The sequence below is a fragment of the Heliangelus exortis genome, chromosome 19 (genome assembly GCF_036169615.1).
Source record: "Heliangelus exortis chromosome 19, bHelExo1.hap1, whole genome shotgun sequence".
Lineage (NCBI taxonomy): Eukaryota > Metazoa > Chordata > Aves > Apodiformes > Trochilidae > Heliangelus > Heliangelus exortis.
This window is the reverse complement of record NC_092440.1, coordinates 7,910,366-7,936,004: the sequence shown is the minus strand read 5'-3', so window position 1 is coordinate 7,936,004 and position 25,639 is coordinate 7,910,366. Positions and strand designations below refer to the sequence as shown.

The window sequence follows — 25,639 nt, the reverse complement described above, 5'->3', positions numbered from 1 at the left end:
ATATCAGAGAAGAAAAATCTGAGATATATTTATTACACGACATTAGGATCAAACTAAAATTTGGTAATTACAGTGTGAATTGTAATGGCAGGCAAGGTACCTACTGTCATTGCCTCCCTTTGCCACACAAACACAGGTACAAAATCTGCTGTTGTCTCCTGTACTGACTCAGCAATTCCTGTCTTATAGAAAAAGCTTCTGAGTTAAAAGGAAAATCTGCCCTAGCAGGAGCAGCTCAGAAAGCAGAACACAGTGTGAGTGTATGGGGAAAGCATCCTGAGAGCAGGACTGCCCACCCAGGCTTGCAGATTCCACTGCAGCAGGGGGACATGGAGGTGACTCCAATTTAGGAGCCTTCATGGTGATGCTGTCTGAATATAAACCTCTGCAATGTAAAGATTTTTTTAATTTGCTGTGTGGGGATGAAAATATCTCCTGAAAAACAATTAAGCTGCTGAGTGTTTACTGAAGCTATGCTAGCAATTGGAACAAAAAGCTTGTTTTCCCAGAGTAAGGTACCAGACAACAATAAGTAGAGAGTTCAAAGATAAAATTAACTAAAAGATAGTATTTCTGGTAAAATTTCTTTTAAGAGCAGACTAAGACTGGAATATTACAAGGCCCACATTTTCAAAGTGAAGCCATGTTTACTGTCATGAATTGTAGCTGTGCAATGCAAACGTGAGTATAAATTCTCATGTTTTGCACTTTTAATATGTACTGGTGTGTGCAAACCTGGATCTGAATGTTTCAAGTGAAAGCCAGAGTGGGAGAAAGTATGATTTAATACTTTGGAAATGCAAATCCAGGTAAGTATTTTTACTCATAGACTGGACATTAACTCTACTTTGCTTCTCAATTTAAAAATAAAATACCCTCCTTTTTAAAAATGAACTTTTGGGAATGAATGAATATAAATCACAGACTGAGAAGGGATGAGCAATAACAGCTCAAGAGGGGGAGAGATGGAGACCACTGGGCAAATCAGCATCCTAAGCTGGACAAAACAAGAGTGGTCATCACAAAGCCTACCTCAAAAACCTGGAGGTTTATATAATTTTTACATAATTGTATAAGTTTATATAATTATGTAAGTTTATATACTTAGAACAGAGAGTATAAAGCAAACAGAAAATCAAGCTCAGCTCTGCCTTATGGCCATGATGCACAGCTACCAGCTCTTAGGTGAGCAGATGTGGTACTGCAAGCTGGATAAGAAGAGGTTGCTAGGGGAGAGAGTAAAAACTTCCTCTCAGCATTAGAGTGAGAGCTCCCAGGAGAGACTGAACAGGAGTAGCTGTGCATTAGAAGGGATCAGAGAGAAAAAAATCTCAGAGGACAGCAGCAATTTCTAATAGAATATGGCAACAAAATGTCAGCCAAAGCTGCTTTGATACAAGTGGATAAAACTCTTCACCCTCTACCTTCTCCAAACTTTCTCTCAGGTTTCAAAGCAAATTCAATGGAGAGAGGGTTCTCCTTTGACTTGGAAGCATCTAGAGACAAATGGTTAAATTCCAGCACCTACCCTTAACACCTCAAAAGTTTCTCAGCACCACAAGGAAGGCAGTTCTCCCAGTAACAACAAACCATGCAGCATGGCCTTATGAGATTCCCAGCATGGGATGCAATGCCCAAATTCTTCTCTGGAGGACTCATCAAAGCCCCCAAGAATGTAGAAAACTAAAGCTGAAGTGACACAACCCTGCATTACAATGCCCTCAGGTTTCTGACAGCTGCATCCTTTGCTTTTGGATTTCCTAGCAGACCATTCCCATTTGTTATCCCCCTGACCACAGCAGCAAGTAACAGCCCAGGTCAAACCTCACTGATTTTCATTTGAAAAACTTCATATTGATTTTAAGGGGGATTAGACCAAATCTGAAGCACAACTCAAATATTTGCATAACTACAGACTACTTATCTTCAGAATAATTCCACAGTGGATTTTTGTGATACATGAAGAGACACAGAGAGATAAGACCATTGGACCTGGCAGTATACTTGCAGGAAATGTGATCAAAGCATCAAATGTGATTAAAGTTTACATTTTTTTCTCTTTGCTACTTCTTGTATCAAGGCTTTATTTTGTATAATGTGCATCTGAAAACAAATGCTGAGTCAAGACTTCTGAGACTGGATAAATATGTAGCACAGTTAATGGAATTTGTAGTTATGCTGAAGTTTTGTTTTGCTGGGTTTTGGCAGCTTGAACTGCCTAAAATCCTAATTCAATTGCAATCTACTCACAGAGCACAGCTGTTTTGCTTGGCTACGCTTTTCTTGCCACTTAATAAGGTACTTTTTTATTTAACTTTCAACTCTGCCTAGGAGCCCAAGTGTGTCTTCTAAAACAGAAAATTATTATCAGAAATTAATTAAGTATTCTTTTCAATCCTGTCTCCTGAGAGTAACCAGGCATTGCTGCAGATCTCCTCTGCATTAAGATATTACTGATTGTCATTCATAGGATGGCAGTGTGGATGTCTCATCTGGAAGATACATAACTCCATAAATATGAAAGATTTGAAAGAAATTTATTACAAAATATAATAAATCAGAGTAAATATTAAACCTATAATTGCAATGTCACACATAGCACAGGCATGTGAAGACTATAACACTAGAATAAAAATAAACACATTCTAAAGACAGAAGAAAATCTTATTGCAATTATAGGACCCTGATGGATCACATTTAGATCATCTTTCAGCACATTATAAACCCCAGCTCAACAATTCTAAGAATTTCATATGCAATTAAAGAACAAACAGCTGATTTGATGGTGGGGTTTAAGTGACCAGTGTCTACAAGGTCTTTGTCACAGCTCCACCTTCCATTGCATGTGACTGCAAGAAGCACAGACTTAGGCTTCCCCCTCTGATGGAGAGCTCAGCTGGCACTATCTGGCTTTTTCTAAATGAAACAAACCCAATAAGCACTGATATCCTGATGCAGTTTTTGATGTGAGGTTTTGAATGTGCATATTAGTGCATTACTCACAGAATTAGCCATGCATTTAACGTGGCACTTGGTGCTTGAGATGGAAGTTGGTCCTTTTCATTTCCACTAAACTCAGGGGTATGTGTGTGACTGACTGCTGGGATACTCTAAGCAGCAGGGGATGTGAAGAAAATAATGCCACAACTGAAAAACAATCACTTAGTTTTAATAATCAGGTGGAATTCAACTTACTTTTTTGGTCTGTAATCAGGGATGGATCTGTCCAGTGATATCCTGTCACTGAGCTGGGCGTTGTAACCATATTCTTCATACTTAGTCTCTGATTCATGGCTATCATCTCTCAGGGTAGCAGCCATTCCCCCCTGGCCCAAGCCTCCTGGACCTTCAACTAATCCCATGGGCTTTGCCAGACCTAAATGAAAAAAAAAAAAAAAAAAAAAATCAGATTGTTAATATAAAGGAAATGGATGTAGCCTCTTCTGTGATCACAGAACGTTTTTAGAAAACAAGATCTGAAACCCCATTAAACTCTGAAATGTTCATGGCTCTGTGGAAATGATCCTCAGCTTTTCAAACCAGAGTCTGTATCAACACATCTTGTAGTATCAGTGCACAGTATTATTAGTGAGCAAACTATAAAGAATCAATTATCAAATTTCACAGTTTCTCTTTGTTCCTGTAGAAATCCCTAGAAACAGGAATCTTGTTTCCAAACATTCCAAAATGCCCAGTTATCCTTAAGATAATTAAGATAAATTTTCCTCATAAGAACTGGAGGCCGAGCCCTTTCCCAGCATAGCCTGTTATAGCTACATTCATTTTAAGGGAGAGAGGTTGAATTTCTACCACATACAGATCTGCCAGTTTTACTCCATATTAGTGTCAGTTCTGGAATAAGGATTGTAGCTGAGGCACCTGCTTTGTGGCTCTAAACCCACCTGCAGCTCTTAATGGTTCAGGTTTGGTTCCCATGCAGGGAGTGGAACTGTGCAACTGGTCACCAGCTGCTGCTGGGTACATCTAATGTCACTTCAGGAGTCAATAAATGGGTAATTTGGACTCCACTGCACACCTTGCCCAGGCTGTTCCCACAAATATGTCCTAAAACTAGCAGGGAGCTAATACCATGGGAATTACTGCAAATTCAGCTTGGAATTACTAAAGATTTCCTCTGTCCTTCAGATCTCTGACAAATGAAATATGAATATCATGTAAGATAGGGAGCTCGGTACAGCTTACAGGATCAGAAAGCTGGGCTTTTAATAGAACAATTATCTTCACGTGGTTAGTGCTGAGCTATTAGCCAGTCTGTGGTGCATTTATAGGTTTTTCACTGGTATCTTACTGGTCAACTCAAAAATACATGTAAACAAAAAGGAAACTAACATTAAAAAAATCCTTATGATCACAACGCCAAGAACCTCTCCCATGGCAACAGGCATTTAACTTAATGCTAAATTCTCACAAACAAGCTCCTCAAATATCCTGTGTTTAATGTCAAAGGTTTCCTTTCCAAAAGGCTGAATATGAACAAGTTATAATAAGCAAAAATTATTTCTAATACTCTTGGAGTTACCATAGAGAAATGTGCAAATATCCTCCAAATCCTTTACAGCAGAGGGCAAAACAATTAGAGTTCGACCTGCTCCCCATTTTTCAAATTAAGAATTTTTAAGAGGAAAATGTCATCATTTCAACCAAACAATCAGAGAAAGACACAAAGAAACTGTTGACGTTTGCCAGGAACAAACACACAGGACAGTGCAAAGCTGGGACTGGGTTTCCCAAGTCACAATAAGGTCTGAGGCAGTTTAGTCCCTCCTGAAAAAATGTCCCTTGTACCTCATTGCTAACACTGTCCTCACTTGTTATGGCTCCATCATCATCTCTGCTTATTTACACTGTCACTTAATTAGGGGACGGTGGCTCATTAGTGGTCTGAAAGAGTAAAGTTAGCATTTTCCACTGTAGTGCTGGAGATAATCCTGTGCTAAGATTAAGCACAGCACTACAAATAGTTTGTCTGAACATGAAAGGACTGAGCACCTGTGGAATCTGGGAAATTTGGGACTGAATTGAAGACATTGGCAATCAGTGATCCCAAGTCTGAACAGACCTTGCTTGTCTTGATGACTTTGATGCCTTCTTTATGTTCCTCATCATCATGCAGTGAAAAGTTCAGCTGTCTCAGAGTGCTTCATGAATCTTAGCAGGAGGGGGGAGGGCAGAAGAAGAAAAAAGGACACCCTGAAGAAAAACATTCTTGGCACGGCCAAGCTTTTGAAAAATTCAGACAACTCCAAGCATCCAAACCTTGTGAGTTGTTGAAAAGATGGGTAAACAAGAGACTCACTTGTAGGTGGGTGTGAGAGGTGAATTCTAGATCTGGATAGCAAAGGAAACAGAAGAGAGGCACAAGCAGAAACCCCACAGGCCACACACCCATGAGGGCAAAGTAGAAAGCTGTGAGCTTCAAAACAGCATCTTGTCCTAGGGTATTGTACTGCTGGGACACAGGAAGAAAAGACCAAAGCACTGAGCTGCTGGGATTCATACTAATTTTTCATTTGTAATGAACTTCCTCAAAGCTGTAAGTGAAACAAAATGCTAGGAAAAAAAGAAAGCTGTGCTCAAGGAAGGGGAACATGGAATCAGTAGAGTGCTCCTTTCTTCAGGCAGTCACAGTGCCAAACCAGGATCTGTGCTGAAAAATGTCTAAACCTCTTCAAGAGTTGTGCTGAAGTTAGTGATTTCAAACAGCAAGAATTCTTTTATCTTACTAAGAAAAGGAAATGTTTCAGGGAGCTTCATATTGAAAGAAAGTGTAACATTTGTGCCTTTCATTCCAATTTAGGATAAGAGGCTATTTGGCACTTTGGCTAGCTTTAGCATTTGATATTACTTCCTTTGAAAAAATTAGAATGGCCTAATGTTGCCATTCCTAGCCTGACAAATAGTCCTTGCTCAAGTAATTACAGAAATTACGTGTCTGAGACACTAAATCTCTCCCCACCTGAAAGCAAAACCACAGCAGCCCCATCTTTCTACACGAAAGTCTCAGACTCAGACACTAAGAGCAAGCAGTGATGTTGCTGCTTTACCTGCCACTGGAGAACATTTGAAAAAGGGGGTTCAGTTTCAGAGAAATATTGGCCGTTTCCTAAAAAAACCCAAAAAAACCCAAAAAAACCCCAAACCACAAAAGAACCCCAGGCAAGCAGGTCCTATTGAAAAGGAGTCAAATAGGGCACTTTAGAAGTTAAAGAATCCAGAAAACTAGACACCTCTGTCCTTGAAAGACTGCAGCATGGAAATTCATTTGCTTGATCATTTGGAATCACTTGGAATCATCTGCTGTTACATCAAAGTAATCTGAAGACAACTTCATTGAAGATAACTGACCTGCTTGGATGAAAGAGCCCCCAAGCTGTGGTGTGCTGATGTGACTTCAAGCACCAATATAATTCCAATACTTGAAAACTTTATTCTTCACATTATATGCTCTTGCAGTTTACAGAACAAAATGCTTGCATCTTCATAGCATAAGTAACAGGGAAATGAAACTTCCAACCCACAGGAAGCATCAAATGCTTTGCTATTTTTCATATGGATTAGTCAGACAGCCTTCCAAACCATGCATAATGACAATTATTTCATATCCTTTTTTTCCTAAATCTGATATTCTTGTTTTTCATGCTGCTAATTGGATCTTGTTCTAGGAAGAGTCATCATGTGTCTGACTTACTCTCAGAACATATTGCTGTGAGGTGTTTTCTGTGTTCATTACCCAAATTCTAGCCTAGTCTGACTGACAATGCAGTAACACTGACCAATATATAGCAGCAATTAAATAAACGGCATCACATTGCTTCATTCTTCAAGAAAAGCATTAAAGGATCTCTGGAAGTTTTTAGGAACAAGAAATATAGTACATGTTATATATGTGTGTGGTAAATGCAGCAATTGGAGGCAATATTCTCCAGTGCATGGTTGGGTAGCTAGAGACAGCATAACTATGCCTCACATAGGACAATATTTGCACAGCATTTTTCATCTCGAAAGGATTACCTGTTGCTTCAGCAAATGTTTTGCCCCATGACTACCTAAGTCAAGATCGTAACTTGGTAACTCCCAAATCCACAGTTACCTGGGACAAAAATAGAAAAGGGTGCCAGTTGGGCAGCATCTTCTTAAACAAAGGTTGGTCTTAAGAGATGAGATTGGGAAGCAGGCAGTGGGTGACTGTTTCTGCAGGTTTGCCTGAAGCAGAATTTCTCACGTGAGGGCTGTCCAATAGTCAGGGGCCTCTGAACAAAATCATCTCACCAGAAGCTTTCCAGCATGCCAGACATGGGAACAATGCCTGGGAGGACATGGAGGAGAAGAATTCCTGACAGCAGTGCTCCCAGAGGATGCACAGGTGGTCTGCCAAAGACAGGCAGTCAGCAAGCAACAAGTTATTTGTGTCCTAGGGCTTGGGTGCTTTCTGCTCAGCAAAAACCCAAACAGTCTTTAGAGACAGCTCATAGGAAGATCCATTCCCAAGGGGTCTTGCCTACTGGAACAGGAAAAAGGGTACATTCTGGGAATACTGCTGCTCATCAGAGAGAGAACTGCTAATGATTTTATGTGCTGTGTGTTTAGGTCCTATAGTGATGGGGAGCAGTATAAAACCTAAAGAAAACAGATGGAGAAGTGCTTGTGGTTCAGCTTCCAGCATACCAGCTTGGGTTTTAACTAAGGCAGATCATATGAGAGCACTTCTCTGTTTTATTCTTCTTTTAAAGCTTGTTGCAGACTTCCAGATCCTCCAATCTTTGAGTCACCTCCCCATGGCTCTAACTAGCACCCATTTCACCCATTTTTGCAAGGCTTCCACCCATTGTGGGCAGTGCAGAGCAGTGTTGCTGGCAATGAAACCCTGTGGTTCATCAGAGCAAGGGATTGAAATCTTGCTGCCTGCTCTGAGATGGTGAAAGAGGGGAACGAGGGCACAACAGTAGCAATGGCCACTGAGCTGCTATTTTTAAAGTTGTCTTTTCTCCACATTTTTAGACTAGAAAGATCTACAGAGCATAGGCTGGGATCAGTCCTCCCCAGCTCGGTGTTGCAGATGACAATGAGGTCACAAATAATTAGTGTCTGTCATTCATTTCAAATTTATTGCTCTCACTGCAGAGATTTCTGTGCAAGACAGGAATTGCTGGGAGAATGAAGAGCAGAATGAACCAAGGTCTTCATTTCTTAACCAGATTAATTACTCTGCAGGATGCATAATTTTCTAGGACAAAAAGAGACCTTCTATTTTTCACCATAAACTCTGTCACCATGGGAAAAATTATTGAAGAGATTTATGTGAGAAACTATGGCAAAAGCAAGATCAAACTACATCTGTGATTATTTTACTGTCTTTTTTTCTGTTTTAATTTGTAAAACAACTACAGGCAGCTGTAAATCAGGTTCAGGAAAGGTTCTCAGACCTAATTAACCTTTTGACAATTCAAAATAAAAATAAGAAATTGAAAATAATTATACATCCACACTGACAATAGCACGGGTCTGTTCTTAGTCTTTTTCTGTCCTTCCTGTTATTTCTGGCAAGGCCACCTCCCCTCCAGCAGCTGTGGCTCTGCTCCCACTCATCCCTCTTTCATCCAAAGTCTGCCAAGGTGGTACCAGGGATGCTGTGCACAGTCACAAGGCCAATTCCACCACCAGTGCCACCAGACTGGGTCAGCACCAACAGAACTGCTGCAAAGTCTCTGGATTGCACTTGCTGACCTGTCTCAGTCTCAGGTTAAGAAGAGTTCCAAATTCAAGCTTCTGAGCTACATCTACACTTAGCCTTTTGGGGAAAAAAAAAAAAATGGAATTTATCTCCTTGCAGACTCATTTTCTCTCCCTGACCTTCTACTCCAAGATGCTTCACACATGCCATTGCTGGCTTCATCAGCCCTCTGACAGGCCTGGGTTTTTTTGTTCATTGCTTTAGCAGAAACAGTGGCATTATGTAAGTTATTCCCTTTCTAGACATAAAATTCATTAGTGTTTTTTAATTGGAAGAAAGACTGTGTTTTTATGTACAGATATCTAATATCAAAAGTAATTGCTTTTATAGAATACTCATTTGGAGATGGTTTCCCCCTGTGATGAGAAAATGTATTCTAATTACAACAAATAATTTAGGAGGAGATAAACTGATTGACGACTGAAAGGACCAAGAAATAGGAGCTTCACAGACTGTTGGAGATGAAGATAAAAGCCCCTTTGTGAGGTAGAACACTGATTCCAAGCCTATAGATTATAAGAGAGATGTCTGAGTTTTGTCAGAGCCTTGATATAAATAAAATCAATTTCTTAAAGAGTAAAGTTCTTTAAACAGTGGTGACCCATGTGATACATTTTTTAATTTAAAAGTCTACCACACATGCACAATTCTAAATTACATATCTGTTATTCTGATTTTTTGTTTATTTCCATTTTAATGCTTTAAATTATCATTCACAGGGATTGATCAGTTTGTTTTCTTTAAATAAATATCACTGATTCTTCTAGATTCTTCTAGAAATTTTAAAAGCATTTTAACAGCTGACTTGTGGCTTGTGCTGGTGACACACATAAAATGGATTTTGCTTTGAAGGGAAGCCAGAAAACCCTTCCTCTGATGATGGCATAAATCTGAAGTGGGGAGAGGGGGAGCTGAAATGTTGGTGTAGCTGCCCAGCAGCTCACTGATATTAAAAGGAGACAGACTCTGAGTGTCACCAGTTTTGTCTCTGGCCTCTGGCAGTGGCCAATACCTGAGGTTTCAGAGGAAAAGAAACACAAATTGGAAAGCATTTGGCCAATTAAACTCCTCACAGTCCCTGGAAGAAGAGTTCCCTTCTGAACCCTGTAGGCAGGTAACTAAAACCCTGAAGCATAATATTAGATTGCCCTCATTATCTTAACTCAGACAGGCAGAACTAGGGTTTAAAACTACCCAGTGCCCTTTAAAAGCCAAGCCACTAATATGGGATTCAATGGCCTCCTGCAGCAATGAATTCTCCGGTACCGTCACGGTCAGAGTGTCACTGACTCACATGAAATGGATCATCTGTATCAATATATTAGATTGTCTTTAATTTTTTCCAGGGAAATAGAGGTGAGAACTCCTGGGGAAAGCTATCATTAAGACAATAACAGAGCCATTGTAAAGAAAGGGGCCTCTCCTTGAAAAGCTCCAAGGTGCAAGAGCTAAAACTTTGGAACCATTTGGTTAGATTTAGAAATAAGCTGCCCCAAGCAAAGTGACAGGGCTTTTATTTCATAAATGAGGAGAAGAGCTTTTGAAAAACAGTTTGCTTGTGTGAATCAGAGGTAGAAAATGGAAGAGGCAGGAAGGGAGTTCTGACCCCAGGGCTGACACAACAGAGCCCACAGCTAAGAAGATGCAGGTGGGTGCACTGACATTTTCTTGCACCTACAGAGCTGACTGCACGTCTGTAACTGTTAAAAATTCCCCTTTGATTGCTGATACAATTCCGGATGAGAAATCCCTGACTGGCCTGTTCTCAGACCAGCTCATCTGCAGGAGTAAATCCCACAGGTTTTCATTCCATCAGGAAGAAACTATTTTTAAATAAAAGGAATGTTAAAAAAAAGCATATCTATCTAACTTTGGGTCCTACACAGGCTTGTACCGCTCCGGACTCTATTGTGCTGAAATTAAAGTCTAATCTAACCAAAGGCTGTGTCACATCTGATATTGCCAAGCCTGTCAAATTAGTTCCTTTCAGCCCAGGTTTCAGTCAGACACCCCTGGGACTCTGCTCTGGCTCAGAGGGATTGTCAGAGACTCAGCAAGACTCCTCTCCTTGCTCAAGGGTGTTTGCTGAGCTCCCGACAAGGGCAAGATAAGCCCACTTCCTGCAGCATCACTTTGCAATCATGTTCCACATTATTTGCAGACATTCATATGCCTCCCTGCTCATTTACCTAAACAACCTGCTATTAAATTAAACCAACATAATCACACAGGCAGCTTTCCCAATAACAAAGTCACATACAACACTTGCCATTTCTATGACTGGAAAGCTCCTGGTTGCTCAACCCATTTTACACCTTGAAGGACAAGAGTGTTGAACCCCACTGTAGGAGCTGCTGGACCTCAAAAATCAGATGATGTTTGAAAGTAGGGTCTCACTTTTCCACAGCTGTAAAATTAGTCACCAAGTCCACAATGCAACTACAGTAAGGAGGCTGTTCTCCCTTCCATGCTGCAAGAGTCACTACCCAGTATCTTTCTTGGTCATAAGAGAATCAAATGATCTGAAAAGGTCCCCTAATTTTGTCAGAGCAGAGCTAGTTCTCTGTCTGATGCTTTTCAATCTTATCATCAGACATTTGCTCTTGGGAATAGATGGTAGAAGAGATCAGCTTCCACTGAGGACATGAGATATCTAATATTTCCACCCCAGCTCTTCAACACACTTGAGAATCAGTTAATTTGGGTATCAGTTTTGACAGCTGCCAGAGAGGGCCTTGATTCCTCCATTTTCCTTTCAGTGTGGTATTGCCTTATAGGCTCTTCAAAGGTGATATACTTTTCTTTTGCATCATTACACAGCAATATTGATGGCTGGCTTCAAAACATACTCATTTTCCTGACAGACTGCCTATTTTACATCTGCAGATATGTGTACTTTCTTGAACTGTGTTTGTGTGCTTCTTTTTCAGGTGCAGCTTTGACACCTCTCAGGAGGTTTGGCTCGGGATTTTGGTTTGAGATAAAACTCGAGCCTCTGCTTTTCCTCTTTTTTCCTCCCTTCACTTCATTTTCATATCTCATGTCACCATACACAGCAGCTGTGTCCTGCTTGTCAATTCCAGGCTGCAGTGCCTCCTTCCATCAACCTCATAATACTCATATGATTTAATTTGCTACCAGCAGGACAAATCAGTTCAAAATCAAACACAGGACACATTGGAAACAGTGAAAATACAGCCAATCTGGCATCTAAACCAAAATGCTTACAAATCAACAAATTATGGCAGTTTTGAAACTAAAATAGATAAAGAAAGCTGCTATACAGAGAATCCCAACTGATGAGATAAAGTGGCAGCCACATTTATAGCAGGCCCTCTCCTGCTCACAGAGGAGGAGTAGGAGTAGCCCACAGTGCTAAAAATCATCCTTGATTTTGAAGTGCCTTGCTATTTAAACAAACATTGAGCCTGGATTTGCTTTTGGCTCTAGAGAGGAATGCATTCCCTCTTGAAATATACAAAAGAAAGGCTGTTTAGAAAAGACACAACGTTGCACGGATACCTTAGAATGTACAATTAATCAAGGATTTATCAGGCAAAAATAAAAAGAATTAGGTACTATATTCTCTGGAGGAATTAAATCAAAGGATGAGAGAGTTCTGCAAAAGAAAGGAGAAATTAGAATAGATGGCAATTGTTAATAAATTTGAGAAAATAAAGATGTAATGTTGAGGAAAAAATATTGGCACAATGTTTTATTTAAAAGCAGTAATAAAAACATTGCTTACTTTGATTTCTAGCCTTTCTGGTTTATTGTTCATATAAAGATAAATTGACTCAGACTTCCAGGAGCAGGAAAGCTACGATCCACTGTTAAAGGCACTTTAAAACCCAGCACTGCTCTAATACCTGATTCATTATTAACAAGATTGGCTTCACTGGGTGTTAGTATTTTCACAAATTGACTGTGACCTACAGCTAGTTCAGGCCCTAAAAAACTCACTGCAAGACAAAGATGGGCTTTGATAAAGCAGGGGGACATTTGGTGACAACATGGTACTGTGATCCATCTATTTTGAAACTGTAGATCAGACTGCTCCAATTTACCTTCCTCATGCCAGTGATTGCAGTAGTGCTTGCCCAGCTTCCACCAAAGCCATATAAAATGAAACCCAAGTTTGCAAAGATTCTATTTTTCTTCAGGCTTTCTTTTATGCAGAAATTTCATAGAAGAATGAATGTTCCTGTCCCCTGATATGTCTCAGGTTTGCATTTATGACTACATTAGGAGATGTTCAATTACACAGTGAAGAGAGAAATGAATATGGTGATAGAAAGTGCCTGTACAGAGGAGAAGATCCTTCAGAGAGGAGACAGGTAACAGAATTTGAATTTTAGAAAACTGAGGTCTGAGCTGATAGCCTGGACTCAGAACACCTCAAGGACACAAAGCAGATGTGCTTCAACTTCAGGTCAGACCCATGCTTCCCTTAAGCTGAAAGAGTTTTCCAGCACCAACTGGTCCCAGTGAATGCTGATGCTGTGCTTGCTGGGCCCCAAAGGGCATCAAGTGAGATGAGCAGCACAGCATCCTTCATGCTACCCAGCAAAAAGCAGCACAGGATCATTTCTCTGCTCCTTGCATAATTTAATTATTCAGTCACTACTCAAAGGCAATGAGACAAGTTAGAAGGACCCAAGTCTGCCATTTTAGGAAGCTGAAAATAAAGGAGGCTCTGCTGCTCTACTGGTGTAGAGTCAGGGAAATTTCATGCTGCTATAGTTATTAACTGACGTAAAAAGAAAAGCAGAAAAAAAAATAATGCTTGTGCTAACATATTGCCAATTAACAGAGCAAGCAGAAGAATTCAACATGAAGATCTGAGTCTGATTCCTTTAAAAGCTAAGAACTTTCTTTTCATGTTTGTGCTTAAATGAGTGAAAATTTCATTTGCCACCAATACAATTTTTGGCTGGTTGGCCAAGAAAAAATGTTTGGGGATCATGCTGTCTGCATTTGACTCTCAGTCAGCTTCCCCCTCTTATACCCTCCCCTCATCTCTGCTCATTGGATTCTGAGGACTGTGTCTAATTTCAGCCAAAGCTTGGCAGACAGTCAGAGGTCTCCAAAAATTACATTTCTGCAAGTGTCACAAAAAACGACATCTGGAAAGAAAATGTTCCTACTGAGAGGAGGTTTGGTGAAAGATCAAATACAAGAGACCCATTGGACCTATTAGAGATCATTCAAGAATTCACCTTTAGGATACACCAAGCCACAAGAAAGTCAGGTTGGTTTTTTGTTGTTGTTGTTTTTGCTGCTCAAGGAACTAAACATTTATTTTTTGGATTAATTGTGGTAATTACTAGATATCTAGGTCGGTTGGATGTCTGAGTGTTATTTATATTATTGATTAACAGCATCACGAGGTAAGATGCTGCACAGATTAGTCTGGATTCAGACCTCCCCAGTTAAATAGAGGACAGAAATAAGAGGGGAAGAAAAAGAGCAGAGAGATGAATGAGCCAGCACCACAGATAAAGAGTAAAGGAAAGGCTCAGCTGGAAATGGAGCCCAGGCCTCATAAGCATGGGGCTTGTATTTAACCAGCTCTAAATATTTTCTCAGTAGCCCTGAAGTTGCTCCTTTAGCCCCCCCAGTTCCTCCTTCTGTAAGCTTACACCCCCTTCTATCCAGGTGTTAGCAGCAATGATGCAAACCAGGTTAAGCTCACTCTTACCTCATGCTCCAGTCCCATCTGTTACATGGAGCCACCTGCAATCTATCACCATGCTTTAGGATTAACAGCTCTGGGCAGCAAAATCTGTTTTCCCTATTAGAGGTGTGAACAGTCCCAAATCCCTGCCCAGCACCTCCAGCACAGCTCTTGGATCACAAACTCCAGAGGACCACATCAGCATCCCTGGCCAGCTGACACCAGCACAACAGGGAGCAGCAGCTTTCACCAGAAAGTTTGTGCTCCTGGTAATCACCAAAGGGACTGAGTTCTGCAGATGCAGAATTGTGCAGCTATCAGAAGCCTCATTTTACATATGGCCTAATGACTGGAAAGCTGCCTTACAAGGACTCTGCAAAGCAACTGCAAATTTTAAGCCTGAGGAAGGCTAACCTTGGGGTTACACAAGCTCTTTCAGTTGGGGATATTTTTAGTCTTAGCACTTCCTTAAGTTCAGTATATGCAGGAAAGAGGACCACCAATCTTTTCTACAACACAAGGCTTGCTAGAAAATGAGTTAATGTAACAAAATGTATCAAAAAATGCATTTTTATTTACCAAAGCTTCACATCCTAGAGGCATATGAGAGCTGCAGAAAAAATAAATTCAATTTCCCAAAGGGCAGCAAGGCCCTATTGCCAAAAAGCAGCATAAGAAATCCAAATGAAAAACAACCAATTAACCTGCTTACCCCACCAAAAATGCCACAGAGACAAAATGAGAAGCAAATTTCTCTAATATTGCAGAAGGGGCTTTCCAGCTGTCAGGGTGGACACCTCCCAAGAAAAGTGATCTCCTGTGCAACAAAGCCCCTTTTGCTTTGCAAATTATATGGCAGCACCTTGGCTGGGCTGGGCTGGGCTTTGGGAACCAGGAACTGGAAACAATATGGAATTTCAACAATAAAAATACTAATTCAATCAAAGCTTGAGGAAAAGTCTAGGTTTGGATCCCAGTTAGGCTGCCTCAGTCAAGCACAGATTTACCCAGTGCTGTCAAACCAAGAGGAAAATTTTCAATAGGCAGAACCAGACCTACAAAGTTACAAGTGAAGGGTTTCTGTGGGGGGGGAGCTGTGTCCATGGGAGCAGAGGCAGAAGCTGAGGCATGGGGAGGTTGTGTCCAGCAGCACAAGTAACAGACAGGATGTGAGAAGAGGATTTAGCTTTGCTCTGTGGTAGGTAGGTAGTACTGTGCAGTGTTGTGAAAACAGATAAATCAATCTTTGAACAAAGCTTGCTCAGATACCAGGAGCAAGGCAGCTATGATAAGGCTGTTAATCTGACCTCTTGGTCTGTGCAATCTCTTTGCAAAATGCAAATTGGATCCAAACAGCACAAACACAGAAGAAATCAGAGTCCAGGAGTTGGGGCCAGAGGCAGAAACACAAAGCTCATCAGATCTATACTAGAAAGGGGAATCACTCCAAAGCCTTCAAGGAGGAAAGAACTTGTTCTCAATCATACTAATGTAGGATAGGGACACTGCACTAATTTATCCTTTATACTACATATGCATTATCAGAACTAGTCAATATAATGTTCATCCTGTGGCAGAAATTCCTTCATTTGGCCAAATTTACTACTGGAGTTACTGGGCAGATAACTACTGACTGTGTCCATGCTTCAGATCAATAGCACAGAGGAATTTACACAACTGGCTTCAACAGATGTGCATGGGAGAGCTGAGGAAAATTTGGATCATTGCTGCAGGTCTAAAAACCTGTTTGATCAAGTTACCCCACCCAGCTGGCACACCTGGCAGTGTCCACAAGATGCACTGCTGGCAGCAGAGCAGGGCTTGGCAGGATCTGCTGTTTGCTTAGAAAGCAGTCTCAGATTTGTACCTGACTTAGATACCTGACTAAACATGACTGCTGTCATGCCTGCTATCCCAGACACAGCTTTTCACAGCTATCCCCAGGAACAGAATCCAGGAAGACACTGGTAATCCCACAGAGACCAGCTCTGCCTTTCCACGCCAGAGGACACCCCTCGCAGGCACCTCTAACACAGCCCTACCTGGACCTCTGTCTGTTGTACTTGTGTTTCACAGCATCTGAATATTTAAAGAGCTTCACAAAAAGGAGAGACCTGGCAGGATCCATTTTCTTCCCTGACCAGTTTATCAGAGATTAAAGCCTTGCTGGGAGAGCTTTGATGCTGCAAGGGGTGATTCAAATGCAAGTCCAGCAAACCTGGTTTCAGTCATGCATTATGAAGAAGTCACCCTGTCACTAGTGAGCACTTTGGAGTACTCCAGTCAAGACAACTGGATTGCTTGGATAAGTAGCTCTGAAATGTAGTAGATGGCAGATAATTGAGTTCCATGGTTGACTTTTGCCTACACAGCCTCAGCTTTTGTCCTTCCTCCTGCTGCAGCCAATCTCCTGAGGAGTCAGTGCTTTGTACAGCTGAGGAATTGTCCTCCTGGAGTGGACTCCAGTGGCACAGAGGTGACAAAGACCTTTACAGCAGCAGCTTTTTTCCACAGACATGTCTTGGCTTTGCACAGAGGAGGAGGAGGCAGGGATCTGTTGAGGACAGCATGGCTTTTGCCAGTGCTACACTATTTTACTTCCCAAAGGAGGTACTGGCATTACAGCAGCCTCTGGGGCATTTGCTCCAACATTTAGCCCAGGAGGTTAAGACTAAAGAAGATTCACTAAAGAATCCCAGATGTCAAACATGTTCCTTTGTATTTTCATTCACTGAGTTTGGGCTATTTAGATGCAATTTCCAAATTATGGTGTGAAGCAGGTAACCCTGTCCTGTGGCAACCTGGCACTAAATCCCTCTGCCTGACAGAACTATTTTTAAGTATCAGTGCTTAAAGAAGCTGTTTCAAAAACGTTTTCCTTGGTTTAGTTTTCTTAATCATTGCCCATTCTCACAGGATGACATGCAAATTACAGCACAAGTATTAAAAGTATAAATCAGACTGGTGGCAAATGAAAGGGCTTCTAGAGAAAAGCTCTGTAGGAGGTGGTGGAAAGGCTTAAAATATTCAGAAATCGATATTCTCACCTTTTCTAAAAATGTTTTGCTCATTTACACAGACAGCTCTTCAGCCCCTGAGAAAACATTGTCCACACTGCTCATGATGACAAAGCAAAATCAGGTCTATTGTCTCCTCAGCTATCTACTTGCAGGTGCCCTCCAACTCTCCTCCAAAGTCAGTAATCAAGGACATACTTAGAAAAAAAAATTAAAAAAACCTGTTAAGCCTTTAGTCATTTGTCATATTCCCAGACTGGTCCTTTTCTTCTGCATTGTTTCACAAAGTACTCCCCTCACTGAAAAAACAAAACATTTCATGGTCCCAGGCTCATCCCAGTTTTGAGGACAGATCCCTCAGAACAACTCATCTGAGGAAAATAAAGGGAGAGGCAGGGAGCCACATCTGCTTGGTGCCACAGCTCTGCAGGACTGGGCAGAACACACAGAGCAGCTCAGCCCGATGGCAAACAGCAAGGGGCTTTCCTGTATCCTGAGGACACCCATTTCTTCCTCTTATTGCAAGACCAATAAACTTCTCCAGAGTCACTGAACTCTCTCAACAGACATTTCAGCCAGATGATATAAAAGGCATAAACAAATGAGCACACAATTATCAGCAATGAAGAGATGCAGTGAGAGGGGTAAAAAGTGGTGGGAGAGCTCCTCTGGATGATGTTCTGGATTTCCTACAGCAAGTGCTGCTGCATTGTCTCTGTGCATTGCAATGAGACCAAGTTAGTTAAAACAGGTGAAATAAAAAGCAAGCAGAAGGAGCCACAGAAGCACAGCCCACTTCCCTCACTGTGGGAGGATGATGTCAAACAGGAGTAAGAAAGCAGGACTCAGCTCCATGATACCACTGCCCTGGACATCTCTGGACTTGCATATACACACACAGCCCACTCCAGTTAGATCTTCTCCAGCTCAGAGGTTTCAGCAAGCCAGGTGGTGGGGCTCAGTTTGAATAAAGGACTATTTTGCCACGAATTGCCATCCCATCCTCAGTTCCTTCTCTTTTAGAGGGCCTCTTGTCAAAGCAAAGGAACATCCTTTCCTACTGCTTTGGAGTTAAAAAAAAAACCAAAGCCAGAGAAGTCACAGAGATTATCCACACCAAACTCCTGTACACTGCCAGTGTGGATGCTGTGGGCAATGAATGAAGAGAGACCTGAAATCAGAGGCTGGCCAACACTGAAGGGATGAAGCCTACCAATATTTAAAGCTAACTTCACCAGGTGAAATTCCATATTCTTCAGTGCACTGGAGTGTTTACAAATAAGAACTTGAAAGCCTAACAGATTAGACTGAGAATAAATTACAGAAGCAACTACCATGCATTTAAACTCAGAGTAACCCCAGCTACATGAGAGGAGTTGAGATCAAGCTGCACCATGCTGCTCCCTAGTTACTCACTCCTGTTTCCTACATCCAGCAAACCTTAGTTCAGGAGATGGCCTCCCTATAGGTAATTTTAATGCTCTTTTTATGTCTTGCAGGACTTGCCGAATATGAGCAAGTCAGCTGCACTGCAGCTTGTCTCAAAAACTATCTTGGAAACCTGGATATTCAAGAACATCTAAAAGGTGAAACGATAAAAACTTGGGGGCAGGAAGACAATTTTTGCATCTGCTGTGCTGTTCTTGAAACAGGTTTTGCCTCTGCCTATGAGGCTTTCAGATATTCAGAGTCATTTCCATGGCACCAGAGCTATGAGTTTTAGGAAAAGCAGACACAAGTCATACACAAATTCAATCAGCACTTGGCTGCTTTAGCTCTGTGCTCTGAGGAGAAGATGACTTTGGGTCAGTGAGAGGATCTCTATCTGGTTTCCATTCTCAGAAACTGAAGTTCTCTTCTTTCAGAGGACATTTTTGATCAATAGGTCTAAAAGAAGGTTGGATGCTGCTCTGCTGTCATAGGCTTTCTTCCTTTCTGTTACCCAGAACATCACAGGTTCTTTTTCTTTTGAATTTTTTTCCCCTTTCAGTTTTTTGGTTTAAAATAAGTGATGGAAATGACTAGCTAGTGAAACCCTACAAACAATAACAATAATAAAAAGTATGCCAAGTATCCTGAGGAAGAAAGATGGAGTACCCATTAGTAAGGTTAGAGAGGGGCATTAATAAAAGGAAGATTTGTTAAACATGACTCATTTGTTTTCCTGCCTTTCATAAATCTTATTATTTCCTTGGAGAACAGCCATGTATTCAGTGGCTGGAACTGCATTCTTAAGTGATGGTCTTGGTTTAACTAGCACTTGCCTTTACTTACTTTTTAAAAATCCTGTAAAGAAAAAAAACTAAACTCAAAACCAGTCCCATCTCCCACTATCAAGGTTAATTAAGCAAAACCCAACATCAGTCAGGACTAACGTGGCTAAAGTGGAAATCAGTCTTTTGGATTTGACCATCACTTTGCAATACAGAAGGCCAATGTTTTTGTAGCAATGTTTATGCACTGATCTTCTGTAACTGATCCAGAAAGACTGGAAATACTTCTTACATAAGCTGTGTGGTACACAGATACACTGCAGCATAACTTTAAAATTAAAGAAAAGGAAACATTGGCATTTTCCAGCCCTGCCTTCACTAGGCCCAACCTTGCATTACTTTAAAAATATTCTGAAAATAAGACCACATGAAGAAACTGCTCATCAGTGCAAGGAAAACACATGGCTGATGATAGTCCCCACAAATAAGTTGATACTTTTGGAGCTAATTTTGTTAGATGCCTGTTAGCATCAGACCATAAACAAATTAAATAGAAACAGCTATAGCATGAGAATTTCTATGTGGGTATGAGAAGGTGCAGTTTCATTAATGTAAGGCTGACAGCCACACTTAACCTTTCCACACTTAACTGGCTTTAAACCAGTTCCAGGCCTAGGAAGAGTCAGCTGTCCTTTTAAAAATACTGCTGTACCTTTTAAGTATGCAGATTGCCAGGCTGAATTTTAAATGCAATCACTTTTGCCTCCAGTACATTTTAAAAATCAGGAGTCACAGGCTGCATGAATCAGTCCTCTGTACCTAGGACCTGTTATTTCCATCATTTTAAGCCAATGAGCTGCAATTTTGTGAATTTTCCACTTTTTGCCCCCAGTCTCCTCCATGAAATGCATGTGCAATATAAAACCCATTTATCAAACTGGAAATTGCTATTGTATTTAATCTTCCCAAAGAGAGCAAAATCAAATTATGATGTGTAAAGAATGATAATCTGTGAAATTCAAGAGAATATTCCAGACTTATCCCTCCACATCTGCAATAGAACAGGTCAAAGAGGTCTAATGCAGGAGACCTGGGTAGGAAGACACAATGTGAGCATACATAATGAGAAGATGAAAACTCTCTTAATCTTTGCAGATTGAATGAAATCTAATTACATGCTGTATTGATTGTTGTGTATTACTGGAAAGAGACAGTGAAAAGTGAAAAAGGCAATTACAGTGAAATTTTAGTCTGACCCTTCAATTGCTTTTGGTATGAAAGGTTATGCTCTACTTAGGGCATAAAAAATTCTTTATCCTCTATGGTTAATCAACAGACTCAGATGCAAAACTAGTTAGGGGAAAGAGCCAGTCAATTAATTCTCTTTTTATTTTTTCCCCTTTACAAAAAAGGGGAAAATACCATAGTGTTATCATTATGACATCTCATTAATTTCTGCTAAGTCTATCTGGCATCAGTTCTGTGTTGATGAACAACAGATCATATTCATCAATAGAAACACCACAGCAAAGATGAAAAAATATAGAATAACTCAGTTTTTCTAAAAAATGTTATGCCCAAAATGAAATATCAAGAGGTAATGCAAAGATTCATCAAGGGAATTCCACAGACACGTTTCATTACTTGCCCTTGGCATGCTCTTTTCATTTACTTCCACCAAACCCAGCAGCAGCTGAGTGTAAAGAAAGCTTTCAGAACCACTGCTTTCCTAAGTTGATAGAAAACCTGAGCGTGAGCCAATGGAAAACTCCAGTGAGAATCATGGCAATTCTCATTCAATTCTGTTCTAAAAATTCTTGTTCTGCCAAAGATAATTGCAAGGACCAGCTTTCTACTGACTTTCATGCATGGTCCTCTGTGTTCTGCACACCCCCCCCAGGCACCGTATGCACAGTTTTTATTCAGACAGAAGCGATAATGAGTTCTCCAGTGATCAGTTTCAGATTGCCTCCTGATACACTTGTACCATTCCTGCTTGTATTTATTTCTCCTCACAGAAGGTATGTTCTCAGATAACAGTTCTTGGATTGCATGCAAAAAGAAAAAGAAGTTTGACAGAAACAAAATTCTGGCTGCAGGTCCTGTCTCTCACAGAAGGGTCTTTCTATTGTGCTGAATCCTCAATAAAGTCCCTAAAAAATCCAGGTAAGGTCTTACCAGTTTAGGATTAATCCAGATAGAGAAAAATGAAAGACACTGAGGCTTTATTACCAAATATATAGAATACCCAGTAAGTGCCTCTAAATTTGCTGATCTCAATACAGAAAGACCCAATGGTACAAAACTGTAATATGGTTCTGGACAGACCCACTATGGTAATAACATTGAGCTGGACTCAGAGTCCTTGTGCTTGCAGGAGCTCTGGCTATGCAAGGAATTCATATTCCTTACAAATAAAATCTGTCTCCCCATGTCTGTCCCTCCCTGTCAAAGCAACTTTGAGCCACATCACAAATAAGTGACATCCAAGAAGGCCTCAGATGTCTCTGATCTTGTAGTGAAGCAGGATCCATCATCCTGTCTGAGAACCTTGCTCAACACTGGGTTGAATCTGCACAGCTCCAGAGCAGCCAGAGTGCTGGTGCAATAAGTCTGTCAGGGGAACACTGTCACAGACAGGAGCCCTTGAATCTCAAAGCTGCCAGAGCAGCATTCTGCCCATTATTGGCCTAAGTAATGAGTCAGAATATTAAAACCAGAATAGCAGTGAGCTCAACCCAAACACAGATGCTCGATCCTGATTTCACCTACACTGATGCAGCTCTGAGGACTTTAGTTGGGCACCTATTAATTTTTTAGGAATTCTCAGTTTTGTTGCCACAAGATGGAAAGGAAAAACAAAAGTGACAAAGTATCTTTTTACAGTGAGGATGAAATAATTTACTTGTGTTAATTCACCACTGTGTGAATAAAACTATGCCACAGAGAAACTGAAGAGAAATTATTAGGAAATTGTCATAGTCCAGCTTGAAAAAATGTTCAGTATTTTCCTGTGTAAGACCTTCCAAAAAGAAACTGCCTGTAGTGTCTATTATAACCTGAAGAAGTAGTGTAACATATATGTTACATAAAGAAGAAGAAAACAAACCTCCAAGCTAGAGGAATGCTTTACAGAGAACTTGCTGTTTACTGGGAAGCCACAGCCATTACATACACAGGTGCCTGCCTAGTACATTAAGAAGTCCTGATCACCTGCCAGGGGATGAGACTCTGAGATGAACTCAGAGCAGGTAAATCCAACCCAAAGTCTCACTTGTGATCATCTCCAGGAAAAAAAACAATTTGGAATAAAAAAGCCCCGTTCAGTTGAGCTACAATGGATATAGTTTAGAGACTGATCTAATTGAGTTTGGGAACTCCATAGCTTTTTTGAATTTGAGAGGAGGAGGATTTCCCTCTTAAATTCTACATTCTTCAAAACTGCTCCAAAATACAGTTAGTAAACACAGCTGTTGAAACTTTCCCTCTAACTCATGAACGTGTATTTTTGTGACTAACATCCACACTCCACATTCCCCTTCTCTCTTCCCACTTATACAGATGTGTGTGCAAAGGATGCCTGCTCTGCAATGCTGGCACAGACTGCAGATTAATGTAAGTCTCACCTACTTAGATCTATACAGTCATTCAGAAAGTAGTAATGGGAAATATACCCTCCTATCTGTCTGCATTTTAAGGTTACAGTAGCCTTTGTTAAATCCATGTTACAAGTAAGATATCCACAAGCAGCCTAGAATTACATCTGGTATGCTTGAACATATTTAAACTGCAAGTTTGATTTGGTGCTAGAGACTATTACCTTCATGTTACAATTTCATGTGAAAGTTCACTCTTCAGCCTCTTCTTGTCCAGAACACCGATATATTTAACCACATACTTATTTCTTTGATGTTCCACGTTTAGAACTTTACACATCTATGAAAATATAAATGCACTTGCTCTAAAGAATGTTTCTAAAGATATGTTACTTGTCCTATTACAACTTTTATTGCTTAGCCTGTTCTGACTGTCATGGAAGGGTCCTTTGCTTACTTAATAAGATTTTTTAAGACTGGTGAATTAGAACGGAATGTCATAAAAAGAAGTGGTGGATGCTTCCCCTCCTCACTAAAGATTAATATTAAATTTAAAAGGCAAAGTCACTAGGGAAACATATGGGTGCTATGTTTAAATAGATCATTAAAAGTATGCAGCATAAGAACTCAGCTGAATGTTTTTAAAGTAGTTCTGAGACCAAGTATATGAGTTCCAGCTATAACCTAACTGTATTTGCTATACAAACTCCTACCCACGCAGAGTTCATACAGCCACGCAAGCTGTAAAACCTGACACAGTGTGTAGGGTCTTCCATCAATCCTTAAACCCCTGACTTCTGCAGCCTCCCTAACTTTGTATCTATTGGCGAAGTCCTGACTTTGAACCGAACTGGCAGGGGGGAGCTTAACAAATTCCTCCAGCAAAACCTGCAGCCAGCTCTGTCCCTTCAGCCCTTCAGCAGTAGGGTGAGTCCATACGATGCTTCTTGGGCTTCTCTCCCCACGGGCAGACACTTCGTGTGCTCTCCCCCGATCTGCAGCCCCCTCCCAGCCCTCCGTACCATTTAGCTGGTTGTAGACTACTTCCTCCAGGTGGTCCAGGCGCTGCAGGATGGACTCCCGGTCTGCCAGGCTGCCCACTTTGGCTCCGCGGCTCCTGGCCCGTCGGTCCGCGCTCCGGACGATCTGCACCAGCTCTTGGGAGCGGTCCTGGATCCTGCAGTAGACGGAGAAGAGGATGATACCCACGAAGACCAAGATGTTCACCGTCAACAAAGTTTTGATTTTCCGTGCCACCGCCATGGGAGCCTCCGGCGCGGTAGCGGGGGGCACATCAAGGCGCGGCGGCCGGCGGCCTGGCGGCCACCCGGGGCGGGGGCTCGGGGAGGGGGGGAGGTTCGGGAGGGTTCGGAACGGAGCTGTCCTTCAGCACCACCGCGCCGCTCCCCGCCCGCCTCCCGCCTTCCCCCCGCGGGGCCCGCGCCGCGGCGGGCTGGGCGGCATGGAGCGGGGGAGCCGCGCAAGGAGCGCGGGGCGCGGAGCCCGGCCGCTGCTGGCTGCGGAGCCGCCGCCGCCTCCTCTCCTCCTCCGGCGGCTCCCGCTCGCCCGCCCTCGCTCTCCGCCGCCCCAAACGCAGAGCGCCGGTGCGGAGTGACGTGCTCCGGGGGATCTCATCTACATGCACACGGTGGAGCCGCCGTGCCGTGCCGCCCCGCCTCGCCCGCGGCTCCCCCTCCACCCCTCATCCCGGCCCTGCCGGGAGCCGCCTTCCCCCCCGGGGCCCCGGCACTCGCCGCTGGTCGGTGAAGGAGGCAGGGGAGTTGCGAGCTTCTCTCCCACGGAAGACACCAGTGGCCATTTTCTCTTCCTTGCCCACCTAAAGGGCCCTGAACCTGCCCAAACATCTCTACAGGCAGCTCCACGAGAAGCCACAGGACAAAGATCGTCCCAGTGTATGGGTGCAGGTGAGTTGAGGTGCTGACGGCCTCACTGCTGGAAATAACCTGAAACAAGCAAGAGGCAGAGCTGCCAACACACACACGGCTGCCTGGGTTTCCCAGGAGCTGAAGTACAACGTTGGTAGTCATCCTACCTGGGAGTGACATGGCTGAGACAACAGCCACAGGCAAGAGAAATCCTTGCCAAGCGTACACAGGTGAAGAAAAGCAGCCCAGGCTCTCAAACACCCATCCAGTGACTGCTGAGGAATTACCAAGATCTCTGAGCTTGACACCTGTGCACATTAGAAACAGACTTCGAGCTGGCAGCTTCTCCATTCGTGTACACAGTGGTTCTCCTTTGTACACCACCTCACTTAGAGGGTAGCAAAGCATAATATAATCCTGGTTACGGGATACGTTTTTTCCTTCCATCCTGTCTTCTTGATCCCAGAATCTGCCAGTTCAAAATCCACCAAAAGTTAC

The 25,639-nt window shown here is 42.0% G+C and overlaps 1 protein-coding gene across 1 annotated transcript in view; it reads right to left on the bottom strand.

Annotated features, from left to right (window-relative positions):
* Window positions 1-24,835, bottom strand: part of GALNT9 (polypeptide N-acetylgalactosaminyltransferase 9) — a 129,013-nt gene extending 104,178 nt beyond the window's left edge. The window contains exons 1-2 of the mRNA XM_071762991.1: window positions 24,278-24,835; window positions 3,196-3,376 (exon numbers count right to left, since the gene is read on the bottom strand). Coding sequence (XP_071619092.1) covers window positions 3,196-3,376; window positions 24,278-24,518 — 422 coding nt within the window. The 5' untranslated portion in view covers window positions 24,519-24,835. The remainder of the gene's footprint in view (window positions 1-3,195; window positions 3,377-24,277) is intronic.
* Between the last annotated feature and the right edge of the window lie 804 nt (window positions 24,836-25,639).